Source organism: Mastomys coucha, unplaced genomic scaffold, assembly GCF_008632895.1.
Source record: "Mastomys coucha isolate ucsf_1 unplaced genomic scaffold, UCSF_Mcou_1 pScaffold5, whole genome shotgun sequence".
In the NCBI taxonomy this organism is placed as follows: Eukaryota; Metazoa; Chordata; class Mammalia; order Rodentia; family Muridae; genus Mastomys; species Mastomys coucha.
Window position 1 is genome coordinate 103,058,259 of NW_022196911.1, and position 12,380 is coordinate 103,070,638.

Sequence of the window (12,380 nt, forward strand, 5' to 3'; positions counted from 1 at the left end):
CAGGGTTACATGAGAAAGACGCGGTAAGTCAATTCACCAATCCACTATAGAAACCATTTCTAACACCTCTACTTTCTAATATGCAGGATGGTGAGAAAGAGACTACAATCAAGTAGTCAGGATAACTATTTTATTCTCAAATGTCTTTTTTTAATGATTCCAATCACCCAAACAAAAATTTACTTCTATTTTAAAAATCCACCAAACTAGGTACTAAAACATTTAAAAGGCATATATACTGGTACCTTTCTTTCTAACCTCCTGGATAGCAATCACTTCTCCCCTACCCCTTCTCTTATTAGTAAAATTTGCTCTTCCACAATTCCATACACGTATGTGATATACTCTGGCCACTCTCCTCTCCTGTTTCCTTCCCAACTCTACTACCCACTCCTCCTCCCTTCCCTACAAATCTCTTTTGCCTATTGACTAACTTTGTGGTTTAGTTTTGCTTTGTTGATTTTTAAGTGTTTCACATAGTTTAAGGCTGTCTGGAAACTCCAAGTTCGGAGCTACCCATGAGTGTCTGGTGGTTTTACCAGTGTACATGACTGGGTCCCACTCTCCCTTCTCTCTCAGGATCTCTTACTTGCCAAACAGATCAGCACTGGGTGTTAGGCCTAGGAATCTCTTCTCCTTGCACAGCTGAATGTTAGGAAGGCTGGACCTCTGGACCCCCAGTGCCAGTATACATAGCTAGTGTGAGTTCATAGTTGCTATAGCCATGGTGTGCTTAACAGATAGCATTTTGGAGGCCCTCTCCCCATCCTGTGCCTTATACATTTATTTTACGTCTTTTCCTCAATGTTTCCTGAGCCTACATGGATGGTAGAAATACCTTGTTTAGAGGTCAGGACTCCACCATCCTTTATTCTCAGTATTTGTTCTGCCATGGGTCTTTGCATTTAACTCTTTATTTTATTTTATTTATTTATTTATTTTGGTTTTTCGAGACAGGGTTTCTCTGTGTAGCCCTGGCTGTCCTAGAACTCACTCTGTAGACCAGGCTGGCCTTGAACTCAGAAATCCGCCTGCCTCTGCCACCCAAGTGCTGGGATTAAAGGCGTGTACCACCACTGCCCAGATGCATTTAACTCTTAACTCCATAAGGTAAGCTGCCTCTATCTGGTCTAAGACAAGCCCCAAATGTCAATCACTTCTGAATACCATAAATTATTGGATTCCTCAAGTATCCTCTCTGATTCACCTTTAGAATCACATCCTTAAAATGTTTCCATTTCTGAAAAAAAAATTATTTAGTATGTGCTAGGGAGTAGAGAGGGGGAAAAGGGGAAGTGGGGAAAACGAGAAGACGAGAACAAGCTATCACCTTTGGCAGCTGGCTGACCCACCAAACCATTTTGCCAGCCCAAAATGTTTCAATTTTTGTGTCCATTAAATAAATATAGGCCAGGAATTTTTATCAGTGTTTCAGATATACATGGGAACTTAAGTTTTGAACACCTACTACATAAAGTTCTCATACATATTTTCTAACTAAAAAAAATTTACTCACAACCAGTATCTTTGAGGCGGTTGATGGCATTGGAAAGAAGACGAACACAACCAAGAAATCCAGCACCTTGCTTCTTATGGATCTTCTTATGATTCCATACGCTGATCGTAACTGAATCAGACTTTCCAATATACCTAAAAGGCAAAAAACAGCTACATGAATAACTTGGTAATTATAAATAGTATAAATTTTAACTTTTTAATATTCAAGCATCCTAAATATATTTCAGAATATGGCTAAAAGAAACAAACTATGTTTTGAATTCAATAAATTCAAAGTACTGAACTTAAACTTTAAAAACATTTAAAATATTTTTTAATATAATATAATCCCTTTTTTTCCAATCTCATGTTAAAAACTTAAAAAAAAAAAGCTACTTTAGGGTTTGGGATGTCATTCAGATCATCATTCAGAATGACATCTGAATGTCATTCTGTCATTCAGAAAGAACACTCAGACACTTAGTTCACCTTTAAGAGGCACTGTCAAGGCTGATAGACCAAAAATCTGACCTACCTGTTATATTTTTAAATGCTGCAGAACAAAAGTTGTTTGTAACGCTTTTCCCCTGCTTCTTTCCTATATGCAGGCCTTGAGCGAGCAGGACTCTTGTAGATTTCACTTCACTGCCTGCAGACAAGCAGAGCAGGGAAAAGCGTTACTATATTTGTCTGTGCATATGCCTGCAAGTATGTAAAAAAGCTCTATCACAGCCAATTATTAACATGGCATCAAGTCATGCAAAAACATGGTTAATAACATAATCATGTGATCATAACCTAACTTTCTTTCAGTGATTCTAAGAGGTCACATTTTTGGTCCAGCAACCTTGATCTTATACTATCATTCAATAAAACAAAAACAAGGAACATGGAAGATGCTCTTAAGCCCTGGATCCAGTGTGTCTAAAGAGTGATCACCCTGACATTCTTTCAATACAAGTCAATACACTTGTTTTATAAAAACTACGTTTTTTCCCCCCTTTGCTTTGTTGCTTTAAGTGATGATCTAATGCAGCCCAGGCTGGCCTTGAACTCACTATGTGATCTTGCTTTCACTTACCAAGTGCTGGGATTACAGGCATGTGTTACTATATCCAGTCTTAGGTAATGGTGAGATCAAATCCAGGGCTCTCTCTATACATACTTGGCAAGTACTCTACCAACTGTGCTACATACCTAGACCTGCTTTGTTATTGTTTGTTTAGACCAGATTGGCTTTTAACCTGCCTTCCTCCTGCACCTCTGCTTCAAGTGATGGATTACAGGTGTGGGCCATCAAACCTGGCTCTAAAATGAAGCTAGTTTGTATTGAGTCTATTGCTTACAAATGAGATATTCTAAACTGTCATAAAGTAGGCATGCTTCAATTTTCAAAAACATCTTAAATCTTTAAAAATAAAAATAAAAAGATTTATTTAAGAGAACAATGGTAGCATACTCATATACATAGAATAAATAGATAAATCTTTAAAAATAAAAATAAAAACATACATACTGGTATGTAACTGCTACATGTTATATCACATAGTAACAAGTAATACAACACACACACACACACACACACACACACACACACACTACTGTTTCCTAATTGGCTTTCACCTATTCTAAAATAGTGACTCTTGAGGCCTCCATAGCCCACTACTGGCCTGAGGATCTATATAGTACACGTACCAACATATTCTTTATGTTTACTATAATACAAAAAGATTTGAAATTCTTAACTGTAATAATTTTCTAATTAGAAGCCTTTTGAAAATAATTTTAAGCACTTAAGTTTTATAAGTCAAAAACATTCTGTCAAAATATTTCAAAGTCAGAAACTAATTAGAAATTGCATTTAGGCAGTCTCTGTTTTCATTTTAAAGAAAACTTATATAATTTAATACACATGGCTAGAAGAAAAATGAATTCTTTTAAACCTGTAAACTAAAAACTTTTTGTAGGTGTTGTTGGTCCCATCAAGCTCATGAAAAGATGTTCAACATCACTAGTCTTCAAGGAAAGGTAACTTGAACCTACCAAGAAATATGGCTGTAACTTTTTCAATGTATGTTTTCTTTCTTTTAACTCGTGTGTGTGTGTGTGTGTGTGTGTGTGTGTGTGTGTGTGTGTGTGTGCCCCTACCTGCCTGTCTTGTTGATCAAATATTCAAAGCACTTTTCCACGGGGTTTGGCTCCTCTTTTAGAGAATGTCAAATCATAAGTTTGAGACTGTGTGTTGAAGGCCTGCAGTCCTAGCTATTTAGAAGGGTGAAGTAGGAAGATCCCAAGTTCAAGGTCTGCCTGAGCAACTTAGTAAGACGAACCTCAGCTAAAATACATACAAGTAAAAAAGGAGGTGAGGGTATAGTTCAGTGATGGAGTGCTTGCCTACCATGTCTGAGACCCAAGGCTCAATAGTTAGTACTATTTTAACAAAGGAAAAAGAAAAGAACCATATTGTATACAAACTGAAACCATTTTCCATGATTCTTTTAAGAGATTGTATTAGACCAATTCTGTGCTTTATTTCAAATTAATCATGTATACCTACAGGTCATAATGCTGATTCCACTTTGGATCAAGTGTGTTCTTCACAGTATCTGTAGAATGGCACTGCCCAGAACCATCAACTACCACCTTAGCAAACGGATCAGGGAGACCTGTGAGAAAAGGGGAAGTACTTAAAGTAAAACTAAAAAAAAAAAAATACTTTGACATGTAAGATAAAAGATTAATTACATGAGGATTACTATTTGCTCATGTAATTGTATAGTATATTAAATTGTATAGTATACTATTACTATAAAAGATTTTTCCATTCCAACATTCAGACATGTGCTCACATACATGCACACAGAGGGTGAGGGGTACTTGAGAATTGTAAGCAGCTATTAAACTCTGAAAAGGTGAATGCTCAAATTTTCCTTCAACACAACTCTGTCTTAGTAGCTCATCTGAAGGGCTTCTTAAACATAGTTGTCGCATAGAACATTAATTTCAGAAAGGTTAAACTGCTTAAAAACTGCTACTAAGTAATGACTACAAGTAATAAGACACCACAAAAAGGAAATGAAAATAGCAATCACAGGAAATCAACAGTAAGGAAATGTTTTGCTATCTGACTAAAACAGCAAACACAATGGGAATTATTTAAAATGCTTTGTCTGAAATCTTTACAATAATCCTGAGGGAAATGAGTGTTGTTTTATCCCTATTTTACAAATGAAGACTAAAGATTAAATGTCCCGGGCAGTGGTGGCACACGCCTTTAATCCCAGCACTTGGAAGGCAGAGGCAGGCAGATTTCTGAGTTCAAGGCCAGCCTAGTCTACAGAGTGAGTTCCAGAACAGCCAGGGCTACACAGAGAAGCCCAGTCTCGAAAAACCAAAAAAAAAAAAGTTAAATCATAACTAGCTCAATGTACTCAGAGTAGTGAGAAGTATGAACAAAGTCTAAAGCAGCAGTTCTCAACCTGTGAGCTGCAACCACTTGGGGGAAATCAAAGGACCTTTCAGAGGGATTGACTAAAACCATCAGAAATCAAGGTATTTACACTGTGATTCATATCGGCAGCACATTATAGTCATGAAGTAATTATGAAAATAATTTTATGGTTGGAGGTCACTACAACATGAGGAACAGTATTAAAGGGTTGCAACTATGCTATATTATATTATATTATACTATACTATACTATACTATACTATATTTGGATCTGGAAAGTACCCCGGTGGCTGTGTTAAATTGGTCCCTACTACAGAGGTGGTTGAGAGGGGGACTGGTTTATGAGGACCCTGGCCTTATCAAGAGTAACCCACTGATGCATTCATAATATGACAATCTATTCTGGGAGGTAATGAGACCCTGCTGAAGGAACTGAGTCCTTGAGGCATAGTCCTTGAGGTGTATCTCGTTCCTGTCCTACTCGGTCTCATCCCTGTCCTCTCTGCTTTCCAGCCACAGTGAAGTGAGCAGCCTCAGTGTGTCCCCCTGCCACATGGTGTGCCTTATCACAGGCCCACACGAACTGAGCCAGTTAGACATGAGCTGGAAACCTCTACAACTGTTGAGCCAAAACAACAAAAACAAACAAAAAGAACCCCCAAAATAAAAAAACAGTGCCTCCTTTAAGTAGATTCTCTGAAATATTCAGTCAGTGATGAAAAACGGACACACCCCCCGTTTACTATGTGTTTAAGAGTGAGTGAGGGAAAACCTCATAAAGCCAGGAGAACAGACTGAATGTGAACAGGGAGAAAGAGCAATGAATGTAGAGCACACACAGGTACAAAAGGATTTTCCTAAGAGCAGTAGAGCTCTGACCTTCACATGTATCATGACACATGCACCCATACACCACCTTAAAATGGACTTTAATCACTGAACACAATTTAAATTACAAACAAAAACTTAACTATATTTACTATTAATAATTATACTCTGGGTACTAGAGAGATGCATCAGCAGTTAAAAGCACTTGTTAGTCTTGCAGAGAAACCAGGTTCACTTCCTAGCACTGATATAATGATTTATAACTGTCCATAAATACACTTCCAGGAACCCAGCACCTTCTCCTAGCCTCCAGGGGCACCAGGGATGCAGGCAGTACACTCCTGCACCTGAAATTAAAATAATAAATAAATCTTTTTTTAGAACTCTACTCTGATCAGGAAACATACTCAATAATAGAAAAAAATTAAGATCTATTGTCTTCCTCCAAAATAAATGTGGATAGACAAAGCTTTATTATGAACAGGTCAAAGACACCCTGAAGTGCAGGTATGCCCTACAGAGAAATCCGGACCATTGGTCAAGGTGAGCCTCTAGTCACTGCCATCCTTGGCTGGATCCTTGGGAAGGCCAAAGACTGACTTTGTTGCTCTCCTTTCTAGTCTGCCAGGTAACTTCCATTTTGAGTATTAAAAATAATTATGCTGCCTCTAAACCTTATGCCTGAAGCAAACTCACACTCCTAAATTACTCAAATTATTCTTCGCAATTTTTACAGCCTACACCAATGAAATAGGATTTCTTTCTTTCACCTACTATTCAAGCACAAAAAGACTCTACAAGGAGTCATTGTCAATTCTCAGAGACTTACAAAGAATTAATGATTTCTGAGGAACACTGAGACAAGGCAACTGGGATGTTTTATGAGAGCAGCTGTGAATGGGGCTCTCTCTGGGGAAAGGGAAAGAATTAGAAAAGGAAAGAAAACTGGAAGATAAAACTGAAGATTTTATCTTCAAAATGTCTTAAAAGCCAGCCTCAGCTTTGATCTGGTTAGCACCACATCCAAGCCTCCCTGTCACTTTGCAGCTTCACCAAGACAAATCACAAAGCTCAATCTTAGGAAGAGCTTTTCAAAAAATTACCAAGGCCTTTAGGCTATTAATGATAGGGAAATATAATTAAGGAGCAGCCCAGGAGAGAATAAAATTGGTGTTAGCAGATACAGTGGGGAGTTCCACCCTTGGGCCCTCCTCTCCTGTGAAATGCTTGTGGAGTAAACAGAATATGGTACAGAAGCGGAAGGCTGCTTCCAACTGCCCTCCTCCGCTTAAAGTTATCCTGTTTCACACTTACCCATATAAACACAAAGATAACATAAACATTTATAACTAAGTTTTATAAAATTATGTTCTTTAAACTTAAAATCAAGTATACTGTAGAAAGTAATAAATGAAATTAAGTATGGATTTAAATGTGTCAAAAATGATTCCTTTAAAAAATTATTATTGTTATGTATATGAATGTTTTATCTGCACGTATGGCTGTGCACCACTTGCATGAAGTGCCTTCAGAAAGGCCTCAGAGCCCCTGGAACTGGAGTTACAAATGGTAATGAGCTTCCATGTGGGTGTGGAGAATCAAACCTGGATAAGCAGCGAGTGCTCTTAATTGTTGAGCCATCTCTCCAACCCCAAGAATTCCTATTCCTTTTAACTAACCTGAATATATTACCTAACACCATACTGAACACCTAACACACTGTTTTTGTAAGCTGACAGAACTTAAGATTAGAAAGTCTAATAAAAGTTATTTTTTAAAAATTATTATTTATTTAATGTATGAAGGCTCTGATTCACAAGCCAGTAAGAAGGCATCAGATTCTATTACAGATGTTTGTGAGCCACCATGTAGTTGCTCGGACTTGAACTCAGGACCTCTGGAAGAGCAGCTAGTGCTCTTCTCAACCTCTGAGCCAGTTCACCTGCCCATTAAAGTTATTTCTAATTTCAAATATTTTATATGTAAAATTTTTGGCTAAAGGTTTTTATTTACAATCTTGTGACTGTTACTGAATAATTAAAAGCTAACATAAAGTATGAAATTATAAGGTTAAAATTCACACTAGCAATCTGCTGGCAGAGACTACACAGAAGGGTCAAGAACTCAAGGTACATGTATGGGGCTACATGAAACCCTACCTCAAAACAACAAAAAATACAAAGTGAGGAAGAGGGAAAGAGATTATAGATTAAGAGTTTTAAAAAATACAAGGAAACATCCCAGTCTGCTCTCACAAAACATAATCCTAAATGAAACCACAAAAAATTCACAACTTCTGGGTATTGTTAATGCCTGTAATCCTGACACTTGGAAGACAGAATTAGAAGGACTGTAAATTCAAGACCAGCTTAGGCCACACAACAAAACCCTGTCCCAAAACAAAACAAAAAACTACATCCAATTGGCAAATGGACTACAGTGCAGTCAATCCCTTCTCTGGAGACTGACAATGTCTCTTTCCTACAACCCTGGAAACTCTACAAGCAGGCTCAACTCTCTCCTTCTCAATGAATCCTGAATGCATGAGTGAATTTTCCTTAACATGTTAAAGTAAAAAGCGTATTAAATTTTTTTCTTCAACCTGTCCAGAAACATTTCTAACACTTGCATTTGTATACCTGCCCCCACATTTGTATGAATGGGTAAAGAGAAACAGCAAGAACCCTCTAGATAAGTGTGAGGCAATGACATGAAACTATAGCATTCATAGAACAGTCTGCCTCCAAATCCCTAAACCAGACAGTTCTGAAAATACAATTCTCTCCCAAATCTACATAGGATATACAAGATTTGTATTAAGTTCATTTACTTACGGAAAAAATCCTTTTTCACCAAGTTTTTTGCACAGAGTACTGTAAAAAAAAAACAAAAACAAATACATGGGAAAATTAAATTAAAATAGTAAGACTGCATTGGTTCACTTTTAAACATTTAAATGTTTAAAAATATTAAATGAATTTAATATGCCAAATGTGGATAACTAAGCCCTAACTAACCCTAACTACAGTGAGGTATAAACTACAAAAGAAGCTAAGTAACTTTCATCTTTACATAAATCAATGACTGTAACCTTAGCGATGATTACCAGTAACAGTAGAGGAACAAGATTACAAGTCTGATTATTTTAATCAGGGCCTAATTCTATCCTCCATCAAGATCTTAGAGGAGAAATTTTTCATAAAGGACTAGAAAGATGGCTCAGTGGTTCAGTGGCTGAGAACAGTTGCACTTTCAGACGACCACAGTTCAGTTTCCAGCATCCAGGTTAGACTGCTCATAACTGCAGCTCCAGTTACAGGGGATCCATGCATGCTCAATCTTGTGGATGCTCACGTATGCGCTCTCGTGTTCTCTCTCTCTCTCTCTCTCTCTCTCTCTCTCTCTCTCTCTCTCTCTCTCTCTCTCTCTCTCTTTCTCTCTCTCTCTCTCTCTCTCACACACACACACACACACACACAGTGGAGGGGAATAAAAATGAATTAAATTTAAAATAAAAGATCTATTTTTGGCTTTGGGTTTTGTTTTGTTTTGTTTTGGGGGGGGGGGGCATTTCCAGACAGTTTCTCTTTGTAATCTTGGCTGTCCTGGAACTTGCTCTATAGATCAGGCTGGCCTCAAATTCACAGAGATATGCCTACTTCTGCCTCCTGAGTGCTGGGATTAAAGGCATGTGTCACCACTGCCAAGCTAAAAGGTTTTTTGTTTGTTTGTTTTTAATTTGGAAGAAACCTAATTGTAATGAGAAAAATGGCTGTAAGGAGAAGATATATAAATTCAGGTTGGCATATCTATTTAAGGATGAAACAACTTTCTATAGAAGATTGTAAGTAAAAGTTTTCTGACAATGCAACACTTAAAAACTAGTCTTCTGTGCTCTTATATAAATGCCACAGAAACCTTACAGGAGAGCTCTGACTTCCCCTAAATCATCAACAGTTCAGTGACAAGATGGGTCTCTTGTATGCTAGTAAGACAGCTCAATGGGTAAAATGCTTCCTGCCAACCTCACAACCTTAGTTTGATTCTCAGGCCCAATATGGTAGAAGGAGAGGACCTGAAAGTTGTCTCCTGTGACCTCCATACATACACACATCAGCAAATAAATGTAATTTTTTAAAAAATTAAATTAAAAACTAGATATCCCAAATCTGCATACCTTGTAATGTGAATACATGCACAACATTCTGAATCTACCAAAAACTGCTGATTGAACACTTTAAAGGTACTTTTAATTTTATGTGTATGTGTTTCCATGCATGAATGTATGGACATACATATGTGCCTGGTGCCCATGGAGGCCAGAAGAGGGTACTGGAATACCTGGAAATGGACTTATGGATTGTTGCAAGCTGTTACGTGGGTGCTTGGAACTGAACCCAGATCACGAGTGCTTTTAACCACTGAGCCATCTCTCCAGCCTTCATAAACTTCTTTAATTCAAACTTAACAAGCAAAGAGAAAACTACAAATTTTCATATACTTATAATTAAATATATAATATATGAATATAATGTTTGACTAATTTCTACATTTGTCTTTATTACATTGATGCTTGGCATATAAAATTCATTTAACATAAATTTAAGAAGCCTAATTAATAACTTTTGAATAAATTAAACAAACACTATCAGTATAGGAATAAAGATATTAACAATCACAACATCCTATGTCCCCCTTAGGCTACATCTTAGAAGAAAAACTGTATTTGTGGATTTTTGAGACAAGGTAGCCCCAGCTGGTCTATAACTTGTTATATAGATCAAGCTTTGAACTCACAGGAATGAAAGGTATGTGTTACCACACCTGGCAGTTCTGTTTATAAAAATGAAGATTCAATCATGAAAACTAAGACCATAACTGAAAGTACTAAATCATAAAATGGATTTAGAAATATTTCCCATTAACCTTTATCAGTACAGAAACCAAGCCCATTAATTAGGATCAACACATATACAACACATACACATCTCAAATTATAGTCTTTAATAGTAATAAAGCAATGGTATTTAAACTGCCATTCATGTTATGATTCATGAAGTGAAATGAGCCCACACCTGACTTCAGAGAAACATTCTGAGAATTCTCTAACTTCCTGTCATAGACTTAACGTTTTTATCCCTCTATTCTCCAGTTCAAGACAATTTTTCTACCTGTGCTTTAGATCTCACTTTTTAACATATACTCATGGACTTTGAGAGCCACCACAGACATAATGGCCTGTGTCTCTTCTGACTACCTAAGCTTCCTCCAGTGAATGCTAGGCAAGCCAAGTCCACATAGAGAGCTCCAGGACAGCCAAGCCTAACAGAGAAACCCTCTCTCAAAAAAAAAGCTGCTCATCTTGATTGACCTTGAAATTCTATGTAAACTGCTATGATATTTTTCTGTAGAGAGAGCTCACATCTCTAAAAGAGTTCTTTGTTTAGCAGAATAATAAAATTCTTCCATCTCAAAAAAAAAATGTAAAGCCACTTTTCATATATTCTCTCAGGTCTTTGTCATTTATTCTATTGTTCTGATAACATCTAAACCCTTTAAAACTCAGCTCTACAAAACTTAAGTGCACCCCCAAGTAATCACTCCTCCTCTGTCCCCCCAGCCCCTAGCCGACCAAACTATTTCTCACCAGTTTACAGTAAGCAAGGCTGGGTATAGTTCAGAAGTAGAGTGCTTGCTAGCATACACAAGATCCTAGGTCTACTCCCCTAGGATGAAGCTGAAGTTGAAGTTGAAGAGGATGGATATTTTCAACCAACATCAGCGCCATGAAAACCTCCTGGATACCCTCATCTGTCTACTCGTCAGCTAGTTCAGCAATTACTACAGCCTTCTGTCACTATCTCAAGCCTCATCAGCTCCCGGGCCAACACAGGACCCACAATGATCTTTCCAAAACCCTGTTACATCCTCTCATTCTCCTTTCTCTATCCTTAAAGGCCTTCCAAAACAAACTTATTTTCTCCTCAAAGCCACAGCTAGTGCTTGTCTATCTCCCTGACTTCATTTCTCATCACCATAATTCCCATCTAAGTACCCTAGTGTAAGCTGGCCATACTGTCTCAAAGACACTCCATCTCACCTGACCATACACTTCACATCCCTCTCTCCACCCAAGTCATCTGTCCAAGCTTCTTCACCTACTCATTTTTGCAAACTCAAAAGGGAAGAAAGCTTTTTAGAACAAGTTTCTTTCAACTCTCCCACCTTCTCAGAAACCCATACTTACCGTGAAGAATTACCACATTTTCCTACAAATGTTTACATTTACAATGTGACTACATAGATTGCAAACACCACACTGCATGAATTATACATTCTCTCTCATTTCTTACTATCCTCAGCATTAAGTATACACTGTACCTGGCATCTGATCAGCATTCACTAGATAGTGGTGAATTAATGAAACAGAATTCAACATACTCTAAAACTTCACTAAAATGGTGATTTTTTTAAACAATAAAACATCCATTACAAATTCTCACACATGGGGCTGGCGAGATAGCTCAGCGGGTAAGAGCACTGACTGCTCTTCCGAAGGTCCTGAGTTCGGATCCCAGTAACCACATGGTGGCTCACAACCACC

General features: G+C 37.6%; 1 protein-coding gene across 2 annotated transcripts in view; it reads right to left on the reverse strand.

The window, feature by feature from the left end:
- Window positions 1-12,380, reverse strand: part of Smurf2 (SMAD specific E3 ubiquitin protein ligase 2) — a 112,166-nt gene that overhangs the window by 56,424 nt on the left and 43,362 nt on the right. The window contains exons 2-4 of one of the 2 annotated variants that reach the window (XM_031352219.1): window positions 8,611-8,649; window positions 4,055-4,163; window positions 1,517-1,650 (exon numbers count right to left, since the gene is read on the reverse strand). In XM_031352219.1, the coding sequence (XP_031208079.1) occupies window positions 1,517-1,650; window positions 4,055-4,163; window positions 8,611-8,649 (282 nt within the window). The remainder of the gene's footprint in view (window positions 1-1,516; window positions 1,651-4,054; window positions 4,164-8,610; window positions 8,650-12,380) is intronic. The other variant, XM_031352217.1, reaches the window with a different exon arrangement.